This window comes from Pituophis catenifer, unplaced genomic scaffold, assembly GCF_029215685.1.
Source record: "Pituophis catenifer annectens isolate HBS135680 unplaced genomic scaffold, rPitCat1.0.hap2 SCAF_3, whole genome shotgun sequence".
NCBI lineage: Eukaryota > Metazoa > Chordata > Lepidosauria > Squamata > Colubridae > Pituophis > Pituophis catenifer.
Window position 1 is genome coordinate 124,478,325 of NW_027256883.1, and position 25,713 is coordinate 124,504,037.

Here is a 25,713-nt window from a genome sequence, read left to right on the forward strand (position 1 = left end):
CTCCCGTGATATAGGAAGGTGAAATGATAACATGTCAGCAAATGTAAAATCAGGCACTTTTCCAAAATAGCTGTGCCCATAGCTCTGTGCTGCTTTTTATAATTTGCACTGGGAAGGTAAGTTGTGAGAAAACATGATGGAAGAGGAATAGGAGGAAGGAAACAGTAATGAAAAGATGAATTGTCAAGCAGTGAGGTAAAGGAAATGGGGAAAAGGAAAATAGCAGCCTTGCTGTGGATTCAAATAAAACAGAACAGAGTTGGAGTCCATTCCTCCAAACCAGTGGTGGGTTGCCCCCGGTTCAGACCAGTTCGCAAGAACCAGTAATAAAACTGGCGGGAGGCTCCATCCACTGACCCAGACGTCATCATATGCGATCTGCGCATGTGCAGAAGAGCGCGTGCGGGCACGATGCGAACCGGTAGTAAAGGTATGTAAAACCCACCTCTGCTCGAAACTAATATTAAAGTCCAACATGGACTCCTCCACAGACAGAAGACAGCAATTCCAAGAATTCTTTTAACCAACTTTCTTTAGTTTTTCTTTACAATGAGATATTCAAATGATAAATGCACATTTGGTTATTAAATAAATTTATTTTTGCATTCAAGATTAGCGCTACTTAGACAACTCAGATGTTCCCTTTCTCCTTAATTTCATCTAGAAAATTCTGGGAATTTCAATACTCCCATTAAAAGGGCAACAGCTTAGGGAAATTAATGATTATGGGCTCTCATTTCAGACTTTCCAATGCTCAGCTGAAAATAAGCTAACATTTGTATCAATATAAAAGATACCATTTCTTTTACAATGACAGTTGTCAACCAAGATTTATCGCCCACTGACAAAATGATATGAGATCTTCAACTATTTTTGTACATCAGATTAATGTCCAGAAAAGCACTCAGTAGGACCTAAGTCAGTTTGCAGTTTGGAAAAGAAAATCAAAATATCTGTAAACATTTCTAGTATCCAAGTAATAAATGTGCAAATCCTTATTTTGGCTAGAGAGCAAATTGTCATCTCCAACCATGGTGCAGTGAAATTGACAAGCTAAACCTTGTGGAATTTTTAGCCACACATCACTCCTCATCAGAAGCTGTTTTCATGGGAAATGACCAAACATGATATTTCTTACACTGAAGAATTTTTACTTTGGCTTTCCTGATGTGGTTTCCATTTGTAACACTTCCTTTAGTTTTTCTTTACAATTAAATATTCAAATGATGTGCTGATAAATGCACATTTGGTTATTATTAAAACTGAAATGATTTTTGCATTTGAGACTGGTGCTACCTTAGATAACTCAACTATTTCTTTTCTCCTTAAACATTTGAAAACACAGTCAATCATGTAATTATCAACAATTTGAGGATTTCAGTGTACTTGGTTAGGTAATAATGACAGATGAAATTGTTTTAATTAAAGAGATGAAATTATTGGTGGAAGTGTTCAATCTCTAAAAGAGTTGCCTGCTTGTTTTGGGGCCTGTGCTTTGTGTCATTTCAGTTCATCTTAATAAAAGTATAAAAGTACCATAGATATTGATAGAATAGAATAGAATAGAATAGAATAGAATAGAATAGAATAGAATAGAATAGAATAGAATAGAATAGAATAGAATAGAATAGAATTCTTTATTGGCCAAGTGTGATTGGACACACAAGGAATTTGTCTTTGGTGCATATGCTCTCAGTATACATAAAAAGACAAGATACACTCGTCAGGAATCACAAGGCACAACATCCAGTGACAGTCATATAGTACAATAAGCAATCGAATCATACTAGGAAATAATATCAATCGCAAGGATACAAGCAACAAAGTTACAAAGTTATATGCCATCAAGTAATTTTTGGCTCCTAGTGGCTACATAGATTTCTACAGTAAATAATAAACAAATAAATAAAGTAGAATCCTAGCATATATTACAAAAATAGTGTGATACAGTAGCACATTGTCATGTAAATATTTATAAGACTGTATTCAATGTTTGTTAGGGAGGTAATAGTTTTTGATCCACTGGACCATACATACTTCAGGTAAAAATGTACTGTTTAAAGTGCCCTTGTATAGTACAAGTTTTTATTCTACATAAATTGCAGGACCCTTCACTGGGAACCATTTTATCTCTGAGTTACCTACTGGCTATATTACAATATGAGAGAGAGAAAGAGATTGTACTTCCTGTACTCCAACCCCACATACATATTGAAAGTACATTTACCAGAACAAGTCATAGACTACAATGGGATCTCAATTCCATTAAGGAGATTAAATGGAGGATGGATTACACACATATTTTGCTTACAGATTTTCTAACATTTCTAATTTTGCTTTGTTTTGTTTTAAATTTAAGGAGTAGATGAATTGAAAAAGTCTGCTGAAGCCCTACAAAGTGACTGCCGGTCAAAATAAGCAATACTAAGTTATATGAACCAACAACTTGATCTGGCTGCTAAAAATATATTGTCAGTATACAGCATACAGATATTACTAACAGAACAACAAAAATAGCTATTCTCTAACTATAGAATTTGTCAGGTTTTTACTTACTTTCTTATGGAATAGGTTAGGGTGTGGGTGTTTTAAAAATAGACTTTTTCAGTTTGGGAAAGAGGTGGAGGCAGGAAGAGGTGATTTTTCCAGAGCATTGCTTACTTTTAGAAGAGAAATCCTTAGCACGCCTTAAAAGAGCCGCATAAATTGTAGCAGTATATTATGAAATACTTCCATCTAGTGGAATAAAAATTATCTGCATGGTACTGAAATAACACCGAAAATGTATTTTCAAAACTTTCCATTAAAATACCTCTGCATATTGGTTATATTGCACCTTTCTTTTGTTAATAATTTTGTCTCCTAATCAAGATGTACCCTGTTTTCCCAAAAATAAGAAAATCCCTTAAAATAAGCCCAACCAGGTTTTTGAGTGCATCCGCTAAAATAAACCTCCCCCCCAAAATAAGCCCTCCCGGAAAATATTTAAACGCAGAGCTGGAAATCAGGTAAGACAGCAAGAGGAGACCCATCTTGCTCCATGTGCCCCAAAATAATAAGATCTCCCCGAAAATAAGGCCAAGCGCTTATTTCGGGATTCAAAAAAATATAAGACAGGGTCTTATTTTCGGGAAAACATGGTAGTATCTACTTCAATTTTGTTTTGTTCTAGCAGTTTTAACAGATAATGATTTCTAAGTGAACCATAAGAAAAAGAATCCAAAATCTATACTTAGCCAGTTAATTTTATCAGGGTAAACTGAAGATAAAGTAGTTAAAGAGAGCCAATTTGGCCTAGTGGTTAAGGCACCAGCTAAAAACCAGGAGACAGTGAGTTCTAGTCTTACCTTAGGCATGAAAGCCAGTTGGGTAACTTTATCTCAGTCACTCTATCTCAGCCCAACCAACCCATTTCACAGAGTTGTTGTTGTGGGAAAAATAGGAGGAGGAAGGAATATTAGATATGTTTGCCACCTTGAGTTATTTATAAAAAATAATATGGTGGTATCTAAATTAATAAACCATTTTTAGAAATAAAGTACCAGGAAGGAAAGTTTGGATGGTAGAAGATGTTCAGCATATGCCAATATCACTTTTCATTGACATTGAAAATATATAAACTTATCCAGGATCAAACCAAAATTACCAAAGATTCTTACAAAGACTTTAGGGGAGGAAGGGAAGCAAAAAATTTCAGTCCCTCATTTTTGGAAGCATAAAAAAATCCGTTGTTAAAATAAAAACAGTTTTATCTTTGTCAGATGTAAATGCCTTATTCTCTATTGTGTAAATAATGTATATATGGGACATCAGGGGTTAACTTATTCTTTGGATTTTAATGTATTCATAATTTACCACTCCCATTCCTGGCTCCACCCCTTGTATATATAAGGAGCCACCCTCACCATTTTCTTTGCTTCTATCTTGAATATTCAGCGAATATAGAATGCCTATTATTATTAAAGAGAAATATATTTAAATCTCTAATTCTTATTATCTTTATTGAGTCTGATCCTGAAAATATTGCAACAAGCTGGTAGCAGAGGATGGTTAATTGACTCAATAAATAATTAAAAATGTCTAAGAAAGATAGGCCCAACACCAGGGCCTACAGCAAGGAAATAGAAACTGAACAAGAGATGATCAACGAATCCACTAACGCGATTTCGAGAGAATCCGAAGAATACACCACTGAAGAAGAAGAACTGATAAATGAAAATAATGACCAGGAAGAAATCGAAATAGAAAATAACGAACTCAGGTCAGAGATATTGAAGATACTAAAAAGCCAGAAGAACGATGAAAGCCTCATCGCGAACCTCCAAGAAATGCTGAAGAACAACGGAGCAGCGAGAGAGAAAAACGTCGTTAAAGAAAAACCCAAAGATCAAAAAACTGTGAGTGAAATGAATACTGAGAAAGTCGTTGTAAAAAAGAAAAGATGTGATCCCGCGCGAAATTTTGAATGGCAGCCATCTTGGTTTCAACGAACTTCAAAAGAGAATGGAGCAGAGCCAATCAAAACGCTCAGTTCAAAATTTCTGGCGCGAAAAACGCTATCAGACGACGAAAGTGAAAAAGAAGACTCAAACTCTTCAGAAGAACCAGAATCAGAAAGTGAAGACGATTTAACAAAGTCTCAAGTAAAGTCAGCAATGAAAACGCTTTTTGCTGCTTTTGGGCCAAGATTGAAAATTTCCAAGGCACCAACGAAGAAGCAAGAGATCAAACCGACAACTCGAGACCTGCACGCTCCCATCCTGACTTCGAAGGCGACGACACCTGAGCCCAGAGAGCCATGCCGATTCCGTCCTACACCGCAGACCGGATCAAGTGCCAACGCACACGAAAGAAAGAGAAGAGCTGTCGCCACCACCAGAACCCCTAAAACCGAACCAGAGACCGACTCATCTGAAGAGGAGCGGAACGAGAGAGCTGAAATGGAGAGAACCTTCCACGACGACGCCAAGGAAGAAATGAGCAACGCGCATGTGCAAAGCTACGTAGACGGCCCCGAAAGACTTGAACTGGCCAGAGAACCGCGCAGACTCGTTGCGAGCATCCCCATGCCGTTCTGTAATTTCCTGCACTTGCGAGACCACGGACTGCCTCAGGTTGTAAGTAATGGACAAAATAATGTGGGGAACTTACCCAGTGACTTCCCAAAACTTAGAATTGATGGCATTAATTTACAAGAGTGGTATCAACAGCTTCAGGTTGTCTTTATGAAAGAAAATTTACTATTCTTTATAACTAGTCCTCCAAGAAGACCTTGGACTTTAAAAATAGATTGTTTACATCATAGAGCATTTTTCATAATAATATCTAGCGTATCTCCTGCAATGTATCATAGCATCAAATCAAACCTAACTGTGTCAGAAATAATTCAATGCATGTTTAATCTATTTCACAGCGATAGCGTAGCTACAACTACAAGAATGTCTAAGGATTTCTTTTCTTCTAGAGTGAAACCAGGGGTTTCTATAAGTGAGCATTTGATATCTCTAAACAAAATAAGAGCTGAGCTGCAATTGAGGGGGGAAGTGATTTCAGATCAAACAATGAAAAGTGTTATTATCAATTCACTTGATCCATCATGGGATAGATTTATGTCACACTTAGATACTATTAATTTAGGATATTTAACCATAGAAAGTCTATCTAACAAATTGATAGCAGAAGACAATTCAAGAAAAAATCGTTCCAGTAATCAAACAGAACACAAATCTTTTAGGAAAGTAGCTTTCCAAGAAAAATATAATGAAGCCTTTAGATGCCACAATTGTGGGTCCAGGGAACACAGTAGAAGAGACTGTCCCAAAGTCTCAAGGGAGAGACATAGGCCAGAATATAGGAGCAAATACAATTATAGACAGTCTTCCACAGATAGACACAAATATAGAAGCCCACCAAATTACAGAGAAAGTAGAGGGGGTAGAGAAAATTCAAAAGAGAGAAAATCTGGGTCACTAAATGGACTAAACAAACAAGAAAACACCAAAACACAACAAAATGAGAACAATAATTGGCTTATTGATTCTGGTGCAACCAATCACACCACTAACAACAAAAGTATATTATCTTCATTTACAGAAGATAAGTTTGTGATAAAGGTAGCTAATCAAGAAAAGGTTCAAGTATTAGGCAGAGGAAATGTGACCTTGCCTGGTTTAGGTAAAATAGAGGGGGTATTATTAATCCCAGAAATACCTCATAACATACTAAGTGCTATAAAACTAAGCAGAGATTCTGACATCAATATAGTTTTCTCAAAGGGGAAAGCAACTTTAGAGAAGGACAAAACAAATATAGGCACTGTGATGATAAAAGGAGGTCTACCCTATCTGATAACGAAAGAAAGATGGTTACATAACATTGATTCAAATATGGAAGATTGTATTGAAGCAGATGATGAAAATGTTAGTAACAGTGACAATGATGAATGTAAAATACCTCATGATCACAAAAATACACACAATGAGAAGAAACCAAAAATAGGTAAACCAATTCATGATGAGTGTGCTCACATCTTACATAGGAAGTTAGGACATGCAAGCTTTCCTGTAGTTCAAAAAATGACTGAACACGCAGAAGGTGTCAAAATAAAAAATTGTGAAAATTATTTGGAATGCTCAGTATGTAAATCCACCAAACTAAAAACCAGTCCCAGACCAAAAAAATCTAACAGATCAACTAACAATATTTTTGACTTAGTACATATGGATTTAGTTGGTCCATTAACTCCATCAATTACCTATAGAAAACGTTACTTTCTAACAATAGTGGATGATTATAGTCGCTATGGTTTTGTTTACACATTAAAGCACAAGGATGAAACCTTTCAGAAATTTAAGGAATTCTACAAACGCATAGAAACACAACATAATATCAGAATAAAACAAATTATGACAGATAGGGGATGTGAATTCATGTCTAAAGAATTCTCCCAATGGTTAAAGGATAGGGGAATGCTACATTTCACGTCCAATCCATTTTCTGCGTTTCAAAACGGGATTGCAGAGAGAAAGAATTCCACACTACAAACCATGATTAGATGCACATTAGAGGATGCTGGTTTAGGCAAACAATTCTGGTCAGAAGCCCTACATTATTCAAATTACACTCAAAATAGAACCTGGTCCAGTATTGTGAATAAGACACCGTATGAGGTGATGTACAATAGGAAACCTAAATTAGCACACATGCACATATTTGGAGTCACTGCAGATGTGCACATACCTAAGCAGTTGAGGAGAAAGGGAGAAAACGTATCCAGAAGATTAAGATTTATGGGATATGAAACTGGAACCAAAGGGTACAGATTCATTGATAATAATAACAAATTTATAGTCTCCAGAACAGCTGTGTTTCATGAGCAGGCCAATTGGTCTAAACTGCACCTTAATGAAATATTTCCAAATAAATGCAAAGATGCGATATCTTGCGAGGAAGGGACAATAGAAAATCAAAACATTAACAAAAATAAGAACAAAACCAAAACTTGGACAAATAGTCAGCATAAAATAAAGACAGACACATTAACAAAAAAGGAAGCTAGATATTTGCACGACAACCATAGCAAACCTGAAAGAGCTATTAGAAACAATAGAAATCAAATACCAAGTAAATACAAAGATTACATAATGCATATGAATGGAGAACAAATAACACCTAATACATATGAGGAAGTATTAAAACTCCCTCGTGAAGAAAGAGAAAAATGGGAACTAGCTATGAAAAAAGAGATGGAAAGTTTGCAAGGATTAAATGTATTCACTCCTGCGATCGCACCTAAGGATAAAACAATTATAGGTACCAGGTGGATTTATAAAATTAAGAACCTAGAAGGAGGCAATACTTTATACAAGGCTAGACTAGTTGCACAAGGTTATGCACAAAAATATCCAGAAGATTATACTGACACATACTCCCCCACGGTGAGGACAGAGAGTGTTAAAACAGCTCTAGTAGTAGCATCTGCACTCAATCTGGACGTATTTCAATATGACATACAGACTGCGTATTTACACGCAAAACTAGATAAGGAAATATATGTAAGAGCACCACATAGTCAATACACTAATAAGAATGAAATTTGGTTATTAAACAAGAGTCTATACGGATTAAAGCAATCTGGCAAGAGATGGTACGATTGCTTGGTAAAAGTACTAAAGACCATGGATTTCAACGCTACCACTGCTGATAACTGTTTCTTTGTAAAAAAGAGTGATGATCACATTGAATTTGTATTAATTTATGTGGATGATATTTTATATATAGGAAAACACAAAGAGAGCAGAGAAATCTTTGTAAATAAGTTAAACGAACATTTCTCGTTGAAATCCCTAGGTAAAGTGAATAAATACCTTGGTGTACAAATTAACAAAACTAGAAGGGGATTCAAACTTACTCAGAAAGATAAGATCATTGAACTTCTAAACAAATGTAATTTAAACAATGCCAAAACCTGTGACACTCCTATGCAAACTGATTTCCTTAGAAACACTGATGAGTCTTCCCCTGAATTTAAAGATAATACATTTTACAGATCAGTTATAGGCTCACTCCTTTATATATCTAATTGGACCAGACCAGATATTGCATTACCTCTCAATTTATTGTCAAGATATGCTAGCAAACCAACCATGTATCATTGGGAAGCTGTCAAAAGAATTCTAAGATATTTGAAAAGTACATTAGATTTTTGTTTAGTATTAGAACCTAATAATGACAAAGAACCAAAAATTACCTGTTATGCGGATGCAGATTGGGCTGGTGATACATCATGCAGAAAGAGTACTTCTGGTTATATTTTTCTATTGAATGATTGTCCAGTTTACTGGTACACTGGTAAACAAGAACTGGTAGCCACTTCAACCACAGAAGCGGAATATGTTTGTTTATCCAAAGCTGCAAATAACCTTGTATGGTTCAATGACTTGATCTCAGATGTTTGGAAAAAACCTGCATTACCTTTTGTTGTGCATGAAGATAATAAAGCAGCCATTGAAATATCCAGATCCGATGCCATTGGACAAAGGTCCAGGCATATTGATATAAAATTTAAGCACGTGAGACAATTATCTCAAGATGGATTCATCAAAGCAATACATTGTGATACTTCTGAACAATTAGCTGACATATTAACGAAGCCTTTACCTTCTAAACAGCACAAATATTTAACTTCTAAATTGTATGTATTATATTGTCCTGAATCTGAATGTAATTGGTGTTGTATAGCGAACCGGCATTTAGAGGGGGATTTGTCAGATGTAAATGCCTTATTCTCTATTGTGTAAATAATGTATATATGGGACATCAGGGGTTAACTTATTCTTTGGATTTTAATGTATTCATAATTTACCACTCCCATTCCTGGCTCCACCCCTTGTATATATAAGGAGCCACCCTCACCATTTTCTTTGCTTCTATCTTGAATATTCAGCGAATATAGAATGCCTATTATTATTAAAGAGAAATATATTTAAATCTCTAATTCTTATTATCTTTATTGAGTCTGATCCTGAAAATATTGCAACAATCTTTACCTCCAGAAAGTGGAAGATTTTTAAATGGAAAGCAAAGCTGGACTAATTTAAACATGTACTAATTTGTGAGACATAAAAATGAGAATAGAAGCCATGAAAGAGAGGCCAGTTTATAACCTGAGAGAAAATTTTTTATAAACTTTCTTGTGACCTAATAAAGACATCGCCTATGTATTGCTTTATACTGTAATCTATTAGGAAAATTAAACCTCTGATCTTACCATGTTTTTATATTTGCAGTGTCAGTCTCTAAATGATGGAAAGCAAAGATACATTCAGAATTAAGTGGATCATTTCACTATTGTCTGCAATATACTTTTGAATTGATGGTATTTTTATGCCAAATTAGTCTAGCAATATATTTCATTTAATGTTTCAGCTCCATTGCTGTCTCTTAAAATAAAATTCCTTGATCTTTGATCTTGTTCAATAGATTTCCTTTTTTAAAAAAACATGCAGAGAGTTTGAAGGCCTGCAGCTGAGCAGTTTTGTCAGCCACCGATAGACAAATTTGCTCTTGTTCCACATCACGTAATCATGCCTGACAGCTTAATTTATCACCAGATATTTAAAGTATCTAAGACATTTCCTCCATTAAGAGCTTCCGTTTATACTTTTTAAAATTGCAATATTTGTTGTCCATCATTGCTGGATTTAACTCCCTTTTTGGCTTCAGTAAAAGATACTGAGGTTATTGGGTGGAGCTATAAGCAATGCCATATAATTTTTGTTGAAGAAACATCATTCAAGTGCTTCTAGCTTAATTAGAAATACCAGTTTTTAAACTCTTAAAATGCACATTCTATGCTTGCCAAAAAGGAAATGGATTTTAGTTCAAAATGACTTGAAATAAAAGCAGATGAATGCTTTCCCCCTTGAATGTTTAAGCATTAAAACAAATATATGACATCACTACCCTTGCATTTCTCAGTAATTTTTTCCAGGATTGAACTTTTGTGGCTGCAAACCTAATTTTTTAAGGAATACCAGCTGCACTTCAGTGTCCATGTACATGGCTCAGTGTGTGTGTGTGTGAAAGAGAGAGAGAGAAATATGACTAGCCACCCACTTTCAAGCTTGTAATATTATTATTATACCATAAAGGGCTAGCTTTCATAATTTTCTGTTATACTATTAAGAATCTGGCCTCTAAAAATTGGCTACTTTCTACAGGTAGTTCTCGACTTATGGCTATAATTGAACCCAAAATTTCTGTTAAGTGACCTTTGATCCCCATTTTACATACTTCCTTGCCACAGTAGTTAAGTGAAGCACTTGCAGTTATTAAGTTAGCAACACGGTGTTAAATGAATCTGGCTTTCCCACTGACTTTGCATATCAGAAGGTCACAAAAGGTGATCACATGACCCCAGGATATGCAACCATCCTATATATGAAGCAGTTGCCGAGCATCTGAATCTTGATCATGTGACCATGGGGATAATGCAAGTCGTTAAGTGGGAAAAACAGTCATAAGTCACTTTTTTCAGTGCTGTTGTAACTTCACGGTTACTAAACAAATGGTAGTCAGTCAAGGACTATCTGTATGTTCCTGTTTAAAAGTGAATGTAAAAACAAGGGCTCTAGCTGAACCTGAACCAAATTGAAATGCAGAAGTTAACATACAGAATCCTAATCAGTGGTGGGATTCAGCCAGTTCGCACCACTTCAGGAGAACTGGTTGTTAACTTTCTGAGCAGTTTGGTGAACTGGTTGTTGGAAGAAATCATTAGGGAGAGAACCGGTTGTTAAATTATTTGAATCCCACCACTGATCCTAATCTAATTGTCTTCCATTGTTATAAGTGCAAAGCCATCTCCTAGCCATTTAAAATAAGAAGGGGAAAGCAATAGTTTAATTAAGTGGATCAACAGTCAAATTCTTAATTTGAAGGGTCGAATTGAGCAACTCTCTTCTTATTTTACTTTAGAAACAAACATTATGTTACGACATCTGAAAAGGGGATAGTAGGCAGAAAAAGCTACTTCTGATGCTTATCTTGAGCTCAGATAGAAACCTCTTATATAATATTCAATTAGGTAAATGATGAACTGAGAAGGACTTTTCAATTAAAAATGTCCAGGCAGTTTAAAATACTATCTACTTGGCTGAAATCAGACAATTATATATCCAATATAAGTCAGGGACAAGCAGGAAGACTCACACAAGCCTCAAGCTAATTACTCTCTGCCTAAACTACAGGAATCTCTCCACACTGCTTGCCTTCCCTTGGGAACAGATAGATATGGTTCCATGAGCTGGGGTGGGGGTCAGTCCTGAATCTCTTGCAGCTATGCAACGATTCAAGGCTAATTCCCCATTTTGATTCAAAGCTAATTCCCCATTTAAGCTCTCCTCCCTTCCTCGATAAGCATTTCCCAACAATGCCAGCCTGTACCAGAGGTATCTCAAGACATCCATGGCACCATTTGTAATCTACAAATAAATTATATTTAAATAATATTTAAATCATAGACTGTTATACAGCTAAAACCTTACACTTAGCTTTCCACAAAGAAAGTGTACATATGGCAGGGTTCATTTTTTAAACAAAAATGTATTTCTATTTTTCAAAATACAAATTACATACAAAATTGATAAAACACCCAAAAATACAGTTAAACAAGGCCATATGTAAATTTGATTTAAAAATAGTAATAAAAGCCAAAGAAAGTCAAAAGGCTTCATATATTAGACTGAACAATAGTTACTGGTTTACTAATATCATACATAACAATATCATAAATATCACATTTTGCCACAGTAGTATTTACTACTTTATTCTTTGATTAGTAGAAAATATCACTTTTTCATAACAGTTAAGTCACACTTTATGGTATACTTCCATATACCACACAATTATATATGTGGTATATAACTCAACATCATATTAACATGTTTAACATTTAAAAATTTCCTTGATTAAAGATTAAAACACTATTCCAAAGATACCAGATGATCACATGACCATGGTATATGGGCCTACACCTCTTACAAAGAAAATCTGATGTTCATCCTTTCAAATACATGTTTGGGGAATCAACTATACTTAAAATACATTTTTAATTAATCAACATTATCCTCAATTAATTTTAACATTTTAAAGATATAAATCCATTGATAGGGCATAATTAGAGACCTCAGTTCTTTTCAGTTTACATTAAATTTTAAAATAATTATTTAGAACAATTTTTGTGGATCTGGTTAGTATCTTCCAAGCAGGGTATTCACAACTGCATTATAGACAATTGTGATCAAATTTGATCAAATGTCTGCAAACAGAGCAATGCATCTGCAATTAAATAGATGTAATTCTTTATTTTACCTCTGGGTGGCATTATTACTCTAAAAAGAAAGTTGAAGTGGAGCATTATACAAAGGTTTAGTATTTGATGGTATAAAAACATGACCTAATTCTTAAATGTGGGTTACTTTCTTTCTATAGCATTAAGAGTTCCAAAACAACTGAAACCGGAAAGAATATTTTAGCATTGCCTATAGAGGAATTTTAAACCAAAAGGTTTTGAGTTACTAGCCATATAAAATGCACATAGCTATCTATATGGAATTAACGTTGACCCGTTTAGAAGTGATGGAATCAAGACTAATCATGAGATAGACATTTCGATTAAACTAGCCCAAATTCATAACACAATAATAATGTTTTCATAGAACTAGTTTGGTATAGTAGTTAATCACCAACTCCAGTGATTCATTTAACAACTGTGGCAAGAAAGGTTGTTAAAGGTTGTTAAAATTTCTGTTGCGAAGAAAGACAGTTATTAAGTGAGTTTTACACTTAACAACTGTCTTGCTTCGCAACAGAAATTTTGGTGTCAATTGTGATTGTATGTCGAGGACTACCAGTATAAATCCCATTCAGAAGCATAATACCAGTCTGCCTAATAATAAATATATGAACTGCTATTACAAAAATTACAGATAAAATCAATCCATACAAAGTAAAAATTCTAAAATATAAATGTACGAATAAAAACCAAGGCACATATTTCAATATAATACTTTAATATGACTTTTGACAGCATTTTAAATATATATAGGGATAGTTACATTAAAAAAACATTTTTATTCCTATAAATTCTGACTACATGCAAAATCTTTATAATTTAACTTTAATATTACAGGCATTTTACATACATACAGTATAAGTGCAAATGTTTGTGGAAAACATAGGTAGGACATGATTATGAATATGAATACATCAATCAAATCTGAATTTCTTTCCCCAGCATGAAAGCAAAAATATTTATTTCTCTTTGTGTTGGGACAAGAATCTTTTAAGGTCTTCAGCTGATGGTGAACCTTTGATTCTTTAACAGCGATATTAAAACAGAACAGTTTTTGCTTTCAAACTATATGCACTACAAAAAAACAGCAGAGGGAAGGACTATTCAGAAACTATCTTCCTCCTTAAAAAGAAAAAATACTAGTCCCTGAGATGACCAAAAATGTGTGTGGAGGTGTTTAAATCACTGTATTGTCACATCATATTTACCCCATGTATCACCTGGGACCATATTGCTATGTATAAGCTTTCCAGCTTTCTTTTTAAAGCAATTTTCAATAAACCATTAAGGCAACCCTCAGTCTAGCTTTTTATACATTAATTATACATTACTGCTAAATGGTAAAACTTATTTTGCACTTGCTCACAAATCCATTTGCTGTATACTAGGCTCAATATGCAGTCAAGGAAAGACTTAACTGCAAAATAGACTGCATATGCCTCTTATTAATACCAAATGACATAACATTAATCTAAATAACAATGCCCTCGTTTTCCGGAGAAAGGGAAAAAGTTGGTCGCCTTGAATATAGTTGCCCTAGTTATAAGCAGTAAATAAAATAACTTTACCTCATTAAACATTCATAAATATAAGACCAGTGCAGAATGAAGTGATATGTCTTCTTTGATATGAGCTCGGAGGTTTAAAATAAACTTATTGTGTTCCTGCAGAATGAACTGAATTTTGAACAGTGGATTTTTCTATCTAAATTTCATCTGCAATGAAAACAAGACCAGGTTGTACATTTGTGGACCAAGAACTTTTTTCCATGGTGTTTTCCTCTATTTTCTCTCTTTAGTGAGAAAATTAAATCAAATCTACACAAAGCCATTGGTTCATACAATATTTTACATGCATTGTATAGAAACACACATGTATCTGATTTTCCACATCCCGGTAAAGCAATGGCAATATGAGCCAATTGTGAATTGAATTTCAGTTCTCCTGAGATATTCATTTGTGACACTATTATATCAAGATAGAGAACCTTTACAGTATATAAATATAGCTTTCTGAACGATCCCTAATCTAAAGCAATAATTTATCCACAATCAATTCATATTCAATCCCGAGGTAAGTGTGATTTATACCCAATGTAAAGTTTCCCTTAGGTTTTCAGGGATAGACGAAAGTTTATACTCCTTTTTTGGAACTGTTTTTCGCTTCTCAAAGTTTGTAGGTTCACCTCTTACAATTTGTTTTCCTTGAGATTTAGCATTCGGCATACCACCATCCTGAAGGTGGAATGAATTCTGTCTCTCTTCAAGTTCAAAACTTATAATGAGTGACTGTGCTACAGAGTTCAACTCATCCTGGTTCACCACTGGTGGGATTTCATGAAGAGGACAGTCTGTTGAACTAACAGGCAAAGTAGGTGATGGATAGAGAGCTGTAAAACTCCCAGTTAGGGTGCAGATCTTTTTAATAAGAAATCTGAATGGACTTTTGTTTCTATAGGCACCTGCAAGGGGAAAAAAAAGTAAATCAAATCTAAAACAATTGAAAATTAAGGAGTTCAGTCACTTATGCATTATTTGAAAAGAGACAAAAATAATTTATATTCTTCTGACTTATTTTATGGAAATGATGTACAAATGTACATAACTATTGAACTGACTATTTGTCAGGGCTGTAATTTGTTCCAATATTTGGAAATCTGTTTAAGGCTCCCTCAAACATCAACCATAAAGTTATTTAAAAAAAAAAAAACACCTTCCAGTAAATAATAATATGTAGAAGCTGTTCAATAGGCATCTATTCACTTTTTAAGAAGGGCACCAGGTTTTTATGAAGCAGCTACATTTCTGGAAGGAAAATCAATAGGAGCTGCTTGTGTATATATCAGCAAACAAACTCAAGAATAAAAGAGCAAATCAGCTAAAAAGAGACTATAGTAACTGTGGAAATAGGCTTGTTGCAAATTAAACATAATGATTAATACATGTTGGTGGTCATAGAATTAGGAACAAGTTATAGCTATCCAAAATTATTTGATACATGAGATCCTGAAATGTGAAAACATACCTAATTTGGAAACATTGGTTGAAATAATATTATGAGACAACATTAAGGAAAAAAAGATGAGGACACAATAGATTCGTGATGGTGAACTTATGGCACGCGCACCACAGGTGGCATGCAGAGTCGTATCCATGGGCATGCAAGCATTGCCCTAGCTCAGCGTTGGCCAGCTGATTTTCGGGCATTCTGGGCCCACCGGAAGTCGGGAAACGGGCCATTTCCGGCTCCGGAGGACCTCTGGGGGTGGTGGGGAAGACCTCTGGAGCCTGGGGAAGAGGAAAAACGGGCCTTCCGGGCTGTCATGCCATCGTGTGCCAAAAGCAAGGGGAGCGTGGGGGGGGGGGTCGCACGTACATGTGCGGGGGGGCAGGGCACAGGGGGGCATTGAGTTATGGGTGTGGGCATGCACGCGCATGACCCCCCCACACTCCCCCTGCTTTTGGCATGCAACGGCAAAAAGGTTAGCCATCACTGCAATAGATGGATAAAAATGCCAAATCTAATCTAAACATCTGGCTGACTATGCTACCAACCGTAATGATTATAATCCCCAATTTCCATCACAACAAAATAAAGAATCCCTGTATCAGTTCTTGCAACTTTGTGGCCATATTTTTCAAAATAGTTTTGCCACATAATAAAAGTAAATACCTTCTAATAAATGAATAATCATCTGGTGAACTTGATCTAAGCAATGTTGAAATTCCAAGAATTCAGTAGCTTTATCATGTGCCTTCTTTAATTCTTGGTCAACAGATTCTTCTTCTGTTAATAGACTTACTACTTCATTCTGTCAGTATGAAGAAGATTAAAAAAACACTTTTGAAAAAAATAAGTTAGCATTTGAGAACTACCATATTTTTCGGAGTATAAGACGCTCCGGACTATAAGACGCACCTACCAAGATATACACTAGTGCATGGATATGGGAAATAATATGAAATTTTACCAGTTTGGAACTGTTTTAAGTTTTTTTCTTTGCACAGATTGGTATTGTAATCAGAATCAGTAAATTATTCAGCACGCAATCTGTTAGATGTAAAGCTTTTTTCCCCTCTCTTTATTTTCCTTCAGGTAACATTTTAATTAAGTTGGTGAAATGGTTTTTAAATTCCAGCTAATTGTTGATTCTAGACAGAAATTTTACAACAAAAAGACACAAAGAAAAAAATAAGACTCATAAAACACTCACAATAACACTGCCTCTGCCTCCCAGCAATTTGCCTTGCAGCAAACAGCCTGCTTTAGTTTTGTTTTCAGCACAGCCTGATTAGTACAAGAAAAAAAAATCTGCCTCCCAGCAATTTGCCTGCTTGCAGGAGGCCTGCACAGCAATAGGCAATGGCAATCCCTGCAGCCTGAAACAGCTGAGGGTCGGGAGGCCAACCCAACCGACAATCAACTGCTTGTTCTAATCAGGCTGTGCTGAGGTAAATTGCTGGGAGGCAGAGGTCAAAGGGTGGGCGGGGCTACATTCGGTGTATAAGACGCACCCAAATTTTCACCCTCTTTGGGGGGCGGGGGGGAGTGCGTCTTATACTCCGAAAAATACGGTACTTTTTACTGAGCTGGTAAATATCAAGGTAATATAATGCACTAAATAAAACTTCTGTTGTCATTTGATTTATACCTAAAAAGTTTAAAGCAGGGGTGTCAAACTGGCGTCCCACAGAACAGATGCATCACACGCAAGCCACGCCCAGTCCAGCTCCGCAAAGGGGGAAAAAACATTGTGATACATCACCTGAGGGCAACATGACGCAGCGAGTTTGATACCCATGGTATAAAGGGAAAAAAATGAATATATCATGATGTACATGTCAATAATATTGTGAAAAATTATGTTCCAACTGTAGTGGGAAGAAAATTTCATTTTAAATTGTGATGAAAAATGTAATACAGGTAGTCCTCGACTTACGACTGAGCCTAAAATTTTTGTTGCTAAATGAAACATTTGTTAAGTGAATTTTCCCTCATTTTATGACCTTTCTTGTCACAGTTGTTAAGTGGATCACTGCAGTTGTTAAGTAAGTAACATGGTTAAGTGAATACGGCTTCCCCATTGACTGCTTGTCATAAGGTTGCAAAAGGTGATCACATGACCCTGGGACACTGCAACCATCATAAATATGAATCAGTTGCTAAAGGTCTGAATTTTGATCACATGACCATGAGGATGCGGTAAACATCGTAAATGTAAAAAATGGTCATAAATCACGTTTGTGAGTGCCATTGTTACTTTGAATGCTCACTAAATGAACAGTTGTAAGTCAAGGACCTGTAGAGTTTTTACTTACTTTTTTACACTCAGACATGATCTCTTCAAGGTGTTTAGCCAATTCAATTGCTTTGTACTTTATTTGATTCTGAACCTGAAAAGAAAACATTAAGGATTTGAGCAATTAAAGCAGCCCTTCTTTAATGTGAGTTTTAAAACAGCTGCATCTGTTTTCAGCTGCTTTAACACATGTCAGAGAAGTACTGGGCTTGTGCAAGGTTCAAAGCAGTTCTTCCAAATAATTTTGCGTACAACCCAGCCCCAAAAATTGCAATCATCCTAGAGCAGGGGTGGCAAACTCAATTTCATTGAGGGCAACATCAGGGTTGTGTCTGACCTTAGGGCGGGTGGGGTGGGCATGGTCAAGGGGCATGGCCAGCTTGACATCACTCGTATCGGGGTGCCTGTGGTGGCCCAAGCGCTCTACCAACAGAAACAGGCTTCCAAGCTCCATTTTCAGCTGCGACGGCCTCCTGCAATCCTCTGCTAGCAAAAATGGAGCCGGGGGGACACGCATGTGGCCCTCCCGAGCTCCATTTTCACTAGCAGAAGCACCATGGGCTGCTCCTTCGCTGTTTCCAGGGCAGCCCCGTGGGCCAGATGCAAGCACCCTGCAGGCCTGATCCAGCTCCCGGGCCTTAAGTTTGACACCCCTGACCTAGAGGAACTGCAAAAGGGGAGGGAGCAGGTTACAGAAGCAGATTTATACATAAATAAAATAAATCAATCTGTAACCCTTCATTAGACAAGTCAAGATATATGAACACTTCATAAGGGGAGGCTACATACACTAAAGATTGTGCACAGAAACGTCACTCACAAATATATTGAGTGGATGCAAAGAAACAAAACCATTTGCAGCTGCAATTCTACAGAGAAAAGGATCATACACAACTTAGTGCGTATGAATAGTGCATATAAATTCAATAATTCATAAAAACACAAATTAATAGGATAGTGATTAAAATAGTTTCTCTGAAACCTACATTTATCAATCACTACAACTAAGTACCATTTAAAATTTTGCTTAATGGTTTTTTTTTTAAATTAAGCATAATTTATATTATTTGTTCCACTAAGAGAATTAAGATTTACTTTTTGTCAGGTCTGTTTGAAACTGCTGAATGTTTTGAAGTTTCAGTAAAAAATATTTAACACCATATTATATCTGAAGATTATTCTTTCAATATTTCTTGCCTTATAAAGTTGAGTTAAGAGCAGTGACTTTATTAATGGAAATAATAACATACAGTACCTTAAAGGTAATTTTCAAATCAAAATGCATATGATATTTCTTAAATTTCTTTAGGCTGGATCCTGATAACCCTTCCAAAGTGTTTTACTATTTGCAAAAGTAATTTTAGGGCATTTTATGAGTAGTCTTTCTCATTGGCCAAAGTAGCTGCTACACTTTAGACCAAGTACAGCTTCTAAAGTGCAGCTTTTAAAGGCATCCCCATGAGCAACATAGTGCAAGTATTAAAACTAAGCTGTTAAAGATGTGGATTACTCTTTGGTCTCCATATTGATTGGGTCTTCAGTACATCAGACCAAATTGGCCTTCATTCCTAAAAATCTATTTAACTTGAAAAACAGCTTTCCTCTCCCATGTATAAATGGTTATACCGGTACATTTTCATATGGCGTAACAGATGGCATAAGGCAAAAAAAAAAAAAAAAATATCCTATCAAGAATTACTTATGAAGGTACAGATATGTATATGAGAGCTGCCAATGTATTCTAGAAATTCTCAATAAAATCAAGGTGAAGCTTGTCAAAATATTATTAAATTCGTGAAGACTAAAAAAAAAAATCCTTCCAAGATGTTGAAAAAAAATATTTTTATTTTCACATCACCTCATTCTGTGGGTACCATTTTGAGAATTCCTTCTGCATTGTCCTGCATGTTTTTTGTATATAATCTAAAAGGTGTCTCAGTCCCAAGTTTATTCCATCACAAATATCTGGCATGAACTGTTTCTGACACAAACAGAAAGACAGAATAAAAATACAAAGTAAAAACTCAATTATAGTTTTCTAATAGTTATGAATGCTTACTCTGGTTAATAATTCAATGCTTATTTATAGAAACAACCCCATGGCTATTTAACAGAACCATCTTTAAAAAAAAATATTTTCTTACATTTCTATGCCACAATAAAAAAGGTAAGCAACATAGTCCAACATCATGAAACATACAGGGGAAAATTAAACATCTGAGGTAAATAAAAAGTGGTAATTAGGGAAAAAAACCAAAACCAGCATCCTTTCTAAAACAACAAACAACAATCTAGCTGTATATAATATCCTGTTAAACCAAATAAACCTTTAAGAAAAGTTCTGTCTCAACCAGCTTCCGGAACACTATCAATATTGGGCAAATCAAGACAAAAAAAATTCCACCTTCTGGGTTCAACTCCCAGCCCCACCCCAGACTTAATAGAAATAAAGGACCTACAATAGTTTTCCTGAGATATGTGCATTTAGTAAGTCAATTCTGGCAGAAGATGGAAAGTCTGCAGCTATCTTGGCACCAAGTCACCATTCATTCAGTTTTTTTATAGGTAATCCTCAACTTACGACTGTAAATGAGCCTGGAATTATGGTTGTAAGTTATACCAGTCATAAAGCATAGTAGCTAGACTGCAGTATTGCAGGCAAATTCTGTCCACAACCTGAAGTTCGATCCTGATGGGGCTCAAGGTTGAATCATCCTCCCATCCTTCCAAGGTCGGTAAAATGAGGACCCAGATTGTTAGGGGCAAAATGCTGGCATAAACCACCCAGATAGTGCTAGGTGGATCACTATGTCCGATTTTACAAACTTATTTTTGTGTTCATTAAGCAAACCCGGCAGTTTCTTAACAAATCCATTTTTCTCAATGAGCAGTTTTTACTGGAAAACCAAAGTTGATCTCCAGCAAAAAAAAAAAAAAAAATGTTGTAATCAATAGCCATTTGATTGTGGGAGGCTGCAAATGACCATAAATGCAGGCTAACTGCTGAGCGCCCAAAATGTGATGGGGGGAGGTGCATATCAGAATCCGAATCATAAGTAGCCCTGGGGAGGTCCGTTGCAACTTCAATGTTGCTAAGTGACTGATCGTAAGTCAAGAACTACCTGTATACACATGCACACACACACATACTGTACACATAAATACACACACCCTTACTTTACCTTTGCATTTCTTTCATCACCTCTGTTTCCATCTGTAAAACTTAGCTCTGAGCCCGTCACTGCTGCCAAATGTCCTATGTATTTAGCAAGATGTTTCAATATTTGCTTTATTTTCTTCTCTGCCTCTGCTACTACTGATGACAGGTCTGCACAGCTACCCTGGAAGATAAACTTATAGCATGAGGAAGTGTTTGCTGTTTGAATTTTCCTCATTCATTCCAATTCACATGGTTAAAATAGCATAGACTAAATTTAAACTGGTGAAGTGTATATTTATTTATTTATTAGTTTGATTTATATGCCGCCCTTCTCCGGAGACTCAGGGCGGCTTACAATGCATTAAGCAATAGCCTTCATACTTTTGTATATACCTGCTTAGTAGGGCTTTCGGCCCCGCCTAAGCGGTGTTCTTGTTTATACAAAGTCAGCTTATTGCCCCCACAATCCGGGTCCTCATTTTACCTACCTCGAAAGGATGGAAGGCTGAGTCAACCTTGAGCCTGGTGAGATTTGAACTTGCAGTAATTGCAGGCAGCTGGCAACTAAGTGCTACTTTAACAGCACTTAGTCCATTGCACCACAAGGTATAAATTGATTTAAACAGTACTTACTGTACTGATATTTATAAGGGCCACTTGCAAGATCCCTTACCTGAAAGAGCAATTGCAGATATCCTCCCAAATGTTTTACATCTTCCCTTAGTTCATCGAAAACTTTTACAAATTCATTGTTTTTTCGGAAATCCTTCAGCCACTGGTTAGTCAGAACAACTAATTGTTGGAAAGCAGATGTAATTGCTATGCTGCAGAACTGGGCAGCTTGATCAACAGTGAAAACTAAACACAGAGATAAAATCCTCAATTAGAATGCAAATTGAGAATTGGGAGAAATTTAATAGCTTGTTATGTTTCAATTAAACCAATCTGATTTGTATTTAATAAATAGAGCTTACAGTTTTCTGGATTTTCCTCAGCTTGTTCATAAACTTTTATCATAGCAGTGACTTGAATATATATTGTAATCAAAGTTTTTAAAATAATTTGTGCCATGCTTTCTTCTTCGTGAACCTGTCCCAGCACATCCAAAGCTGAACTTAGCAGTTCCTTACAAATGCCTGGTACAAATGATTCATGAGGATCTGAGATCAGATTGGCCAATGTATCAGTTGCACCTAGGATAAAAGAAGACATGAGCATCATGATAACCAGTATGACTTTCCTTAATTTTAGTCAAGACTTCCCACTGCAAAATAACTAATTGTTTTAAAAAATCACTTGAAAGAGGAAAAAATATATCAAAGAAAATGTAAAACTTTTATAAAACTTTTAGGACTTTTATAAAACTTCAAGGACTTTAATAGAAGGCCAATAAAATAAAAACAAATATTAAAGAGAACTTTTGAAGGGCAGAGCATTACAATATACATACCTGTTACACATGAATTGTGCAGTTTCACCTTTATCCCAGACAAACATCCAGAGATTCTCTTGCTTTTTCTCAAACTTCTACTTCTAAAATTGCACAAGAATCAAGTAAAAGAGATCATATTTAGTTTCAGTAACATTTCTAAGAATGCCAGTATTCTTTGCCAGTCTGCATTCCCAGAGTATCAGCTTCAGGCCAGTCTATTTTCATACCCAAGGAGGATGGCTTTAGGTCTCATACAGAAGTAGTGTCTTTAAGGCATCCTTCCATGCTGGGAATAGGAAAATGGGATTCCTTTTAAACAAAAGCAGAAACAGAGAAGAGGACAAAGGAAAAAACTGGGAACTGAGGATGGAAGAGGGAGATTTACTGTCTTCCCAAAAACTCCTGGAATCTTTAGGAATCTAAAGAGAACTAAGTAACTAAGTCCAGGAAAACTGCATCTGAGGAACAGATCTTTAGGTGAGGTTATTTCCCAAGAAGTTGATTTAAATGCTTTTGTTCTGCGTTTATGGGTGCAATGTGCAGTCTGCTGTTTTAAATTCAATTTCTCTGTATGAGATTGGTTTTTGAATGGATTCCCAGCCTTTCTGTTCTTCAGGCTGGGTATTAACATTTTTTAAAAAAAGATTTTTTTTTCTGATCTATATTAATACATTTGAAACTTCCCTTACTTTTCTCTAGATTCTGGCAGAATATTCTACTGGAATAGATCCGCAACGTCTGGCAAGGGAAGATATTCTTTGATGAATTTTAAGTCAAGCTTTTATAATTCTCATAATCTGAAGAGATCCATGACTATATTCTTAAAAGATGGACTGTCTGCATTTTTATATTTAAAGTTTAAAAATTGACTTTTTATTTTATTTATTTACAGAATAACATTTGATTTTGTTTACTGCCAATGAGATTTCCCTTCCAAGGGTTGAAACCTCTAGTCACCTGCTTCTACTTCTACTTATAACTTGGTTGGGAGGTAGCATTCTTGAAATTTCTTCCATTTTTAACATTTTGATATTTGATTGCCAGAAAGACAGCATTGTGAGTGTTTTCTCACCCACATTCTAGCATTAGGGGCTGACACCCCTCAGAAAATAGGTAGTGGCAGCAGAAGTAACAAGCTGTTTCTCCAAGCTAAGGCTACAGTGTAAAGTCTCAAAAGGTTTCTGTGAATCTCCAGCCTTGCATTGTATGGGCTTATCCTTTCTATAATAACTAGAAACATCCTTTACCAAATGTAATGATCAATGACTACAGAACCCCTTCAGGAACATCACAGGCTTCCTCATAAAAAAAAATTAATCATCTCAACGACGTTTACATCTATTTCCTCTTACTTTGGGAAATGCAATTTTGTGATCTTGAGACATAATTTGACACTGTTCTAGTTACCTCCTTGTAGAATTGGAACGGCTGGATGCATTTGAAAAATCAGGTTCCCACTCATCAGTAGGATCATAAAAAATCTCATCAGTTCTCTCAGTACTGTTCATCTGGAAAATAAAGGAATTTGTTTTCCTCAAGGTCATTTTCAGAGTTTAAGACTAAAGGCAAATTCAACTTGTACTAGAATATGATCACATATTAAAATGCAGATAAACCTACTACTTTTAAAACTCATACTCAAAATTCATTACTCTTTCCACAAAGATTAAAACCCATGGAATAAGATACTTGAGAAAAGTCTCAAGTATCTCTAAATCTAGGGCTGCTGTATATACTGTATTTTTTGGAGTATAAAACGCAATTCCCCCCCCCCAAAAAAAAGTGGGTGAAAATTTTGGTGCGTCTTATAGACCGAATACAGGCCTGTTTTTGGTTTCCCAAACCCTCCACATGTCATGTTTTTGCCCTCCCCAGCCCCCAGAAGCACTCTGCAGTGCTCCGCACATCCCGTTTTTGCCAAAAATGGCCTCGTTTTTGGGCTCCTGAACCCTCCAGCTGCTGTGGCCTAGAGGTGGATCTCTTGCCTCACAATCAGGAGGTTGTGAGTTCAATCCTAGGTAGAGGCAGATGTAGAGTCTCCTGCTTGGGCAGGGGGTTGGACTAGATGACCTGCAAGGCCCCTTCCAACTCTGTTAATTTTTCTTTCTCTTTCTGCGCATTGCGTTTTTGCCCTCCCCGGCCCCCAGAAGCACTCTACAGGGCAAAAACGGGCATGTTTTAAACACATCCGTTTTTGGCCTGCAGAGTGCTTCTGGGGGCCGGGGAGGGCAAAAACGCAACACACGGAAGCCAAAAACTATTTTTTTTTCTTGTTTTCCTCCTGTAAATCTAAGTGCGTCTTATAGTCCGAAAAATATGGGTATATCAGGAACCTTATAAGTGACTTATTTTTCAAAGTTATCATCTATTACTGAAAATAAGTACTTCAGTTAATGTATCTTGGTGCAAGCCCATACTGGCACTCATAAAATGTGCACTTTTCTCCCTTTAAATGAGTTTGATCAGAACTTCAGGTGATTTATAGGAATATAGACACATTTCTTTCTTTGAAACTTAATGAACCTTCTTGAAGTCAGTTGACCCAAACAAATCTAATAACTAGTAAAATTAAAAAGAAGAGAATTGTACACTGATATTATGAAAAGGCACGTGGGTATGTCTGATTTGTTTCTCCATAGAAAAATATAAGTTTCTGGATGAGATTCAAGTGCTTTTTTTTTTCTTTGAAAAAGTAACAAAAAGTCATTCCCCAATCCCTCACTACTACTTCTATGTCACATATAAAATGTTTTAAAAGTCAACTGAACATCACTGCAGCCAATAGAATATCTATTTTATGCAGCAATATATTCATTTTAATAAACTTTCAGCATAAATGCAACATTTATAAAAAGGTTTTAAGTAGCTTATCACTGATCTATACTGGGGAATTCTCTGAAAAATGTCACTGCTGGAAAATATATCATTGTAATCTTTATATCCAAAACAAAATCCTTATGTAGGGT

General features: G+C 35.9%; 1 protein-coding gene across 1 annotated transcript in view; it reads right to left on the reverse strand.

Moving 5' to 3' along the window:
• Positions 1 to 14,940: 14,940 nt before the first annotated feature.
• KIF14 (kinesin family member 14) overlaps positions 14,941 to 25,713 on the reverse strand; it is a 40,246-nt gene continuing 29,473 nt past the window's right edge. Inside the window, exons 21-29 of the mRNA XM_070939323.1 lie at positions 24,155 to 24,255; positions 22,766 to 22,848; positions 22,290 to 22,508; positions 21,989 to 22,173; positions 21,338 to 21,496; positions 20,014 to 20,136; positions 18,175 to 18,249; positions 16,529 to 16,667; positions 14,941 to 15,317 (exon numbers count right to left, since the gene is read on the reverse strand). Coding sequence (XP_070795424.1) covers positions 14,941 to 15,317; positions 16,529 to 16,667; positions 18,175 to 18,249; positions 20,014 to 20,136; positions 21,338 to 21,496; positions 21,989 to 22,173; positions 22,290 to 22,508; positions 22,766 to 22,848; positions 24,155 to 24,255 — 1,461 coding nt within the window. The remainder of the gene's footprint in view (positions 15,318 to 16,528; positions 16,668 to 18,174; positions 18,250 to 20,013; positions 20,137 to 21,337; positions 21,497 to 21,988; positions 22,174 to 22,289; positions 22,509 to 22,765; positions 22,849 to 24,154; positions 24,256 to 25,713) is intronic.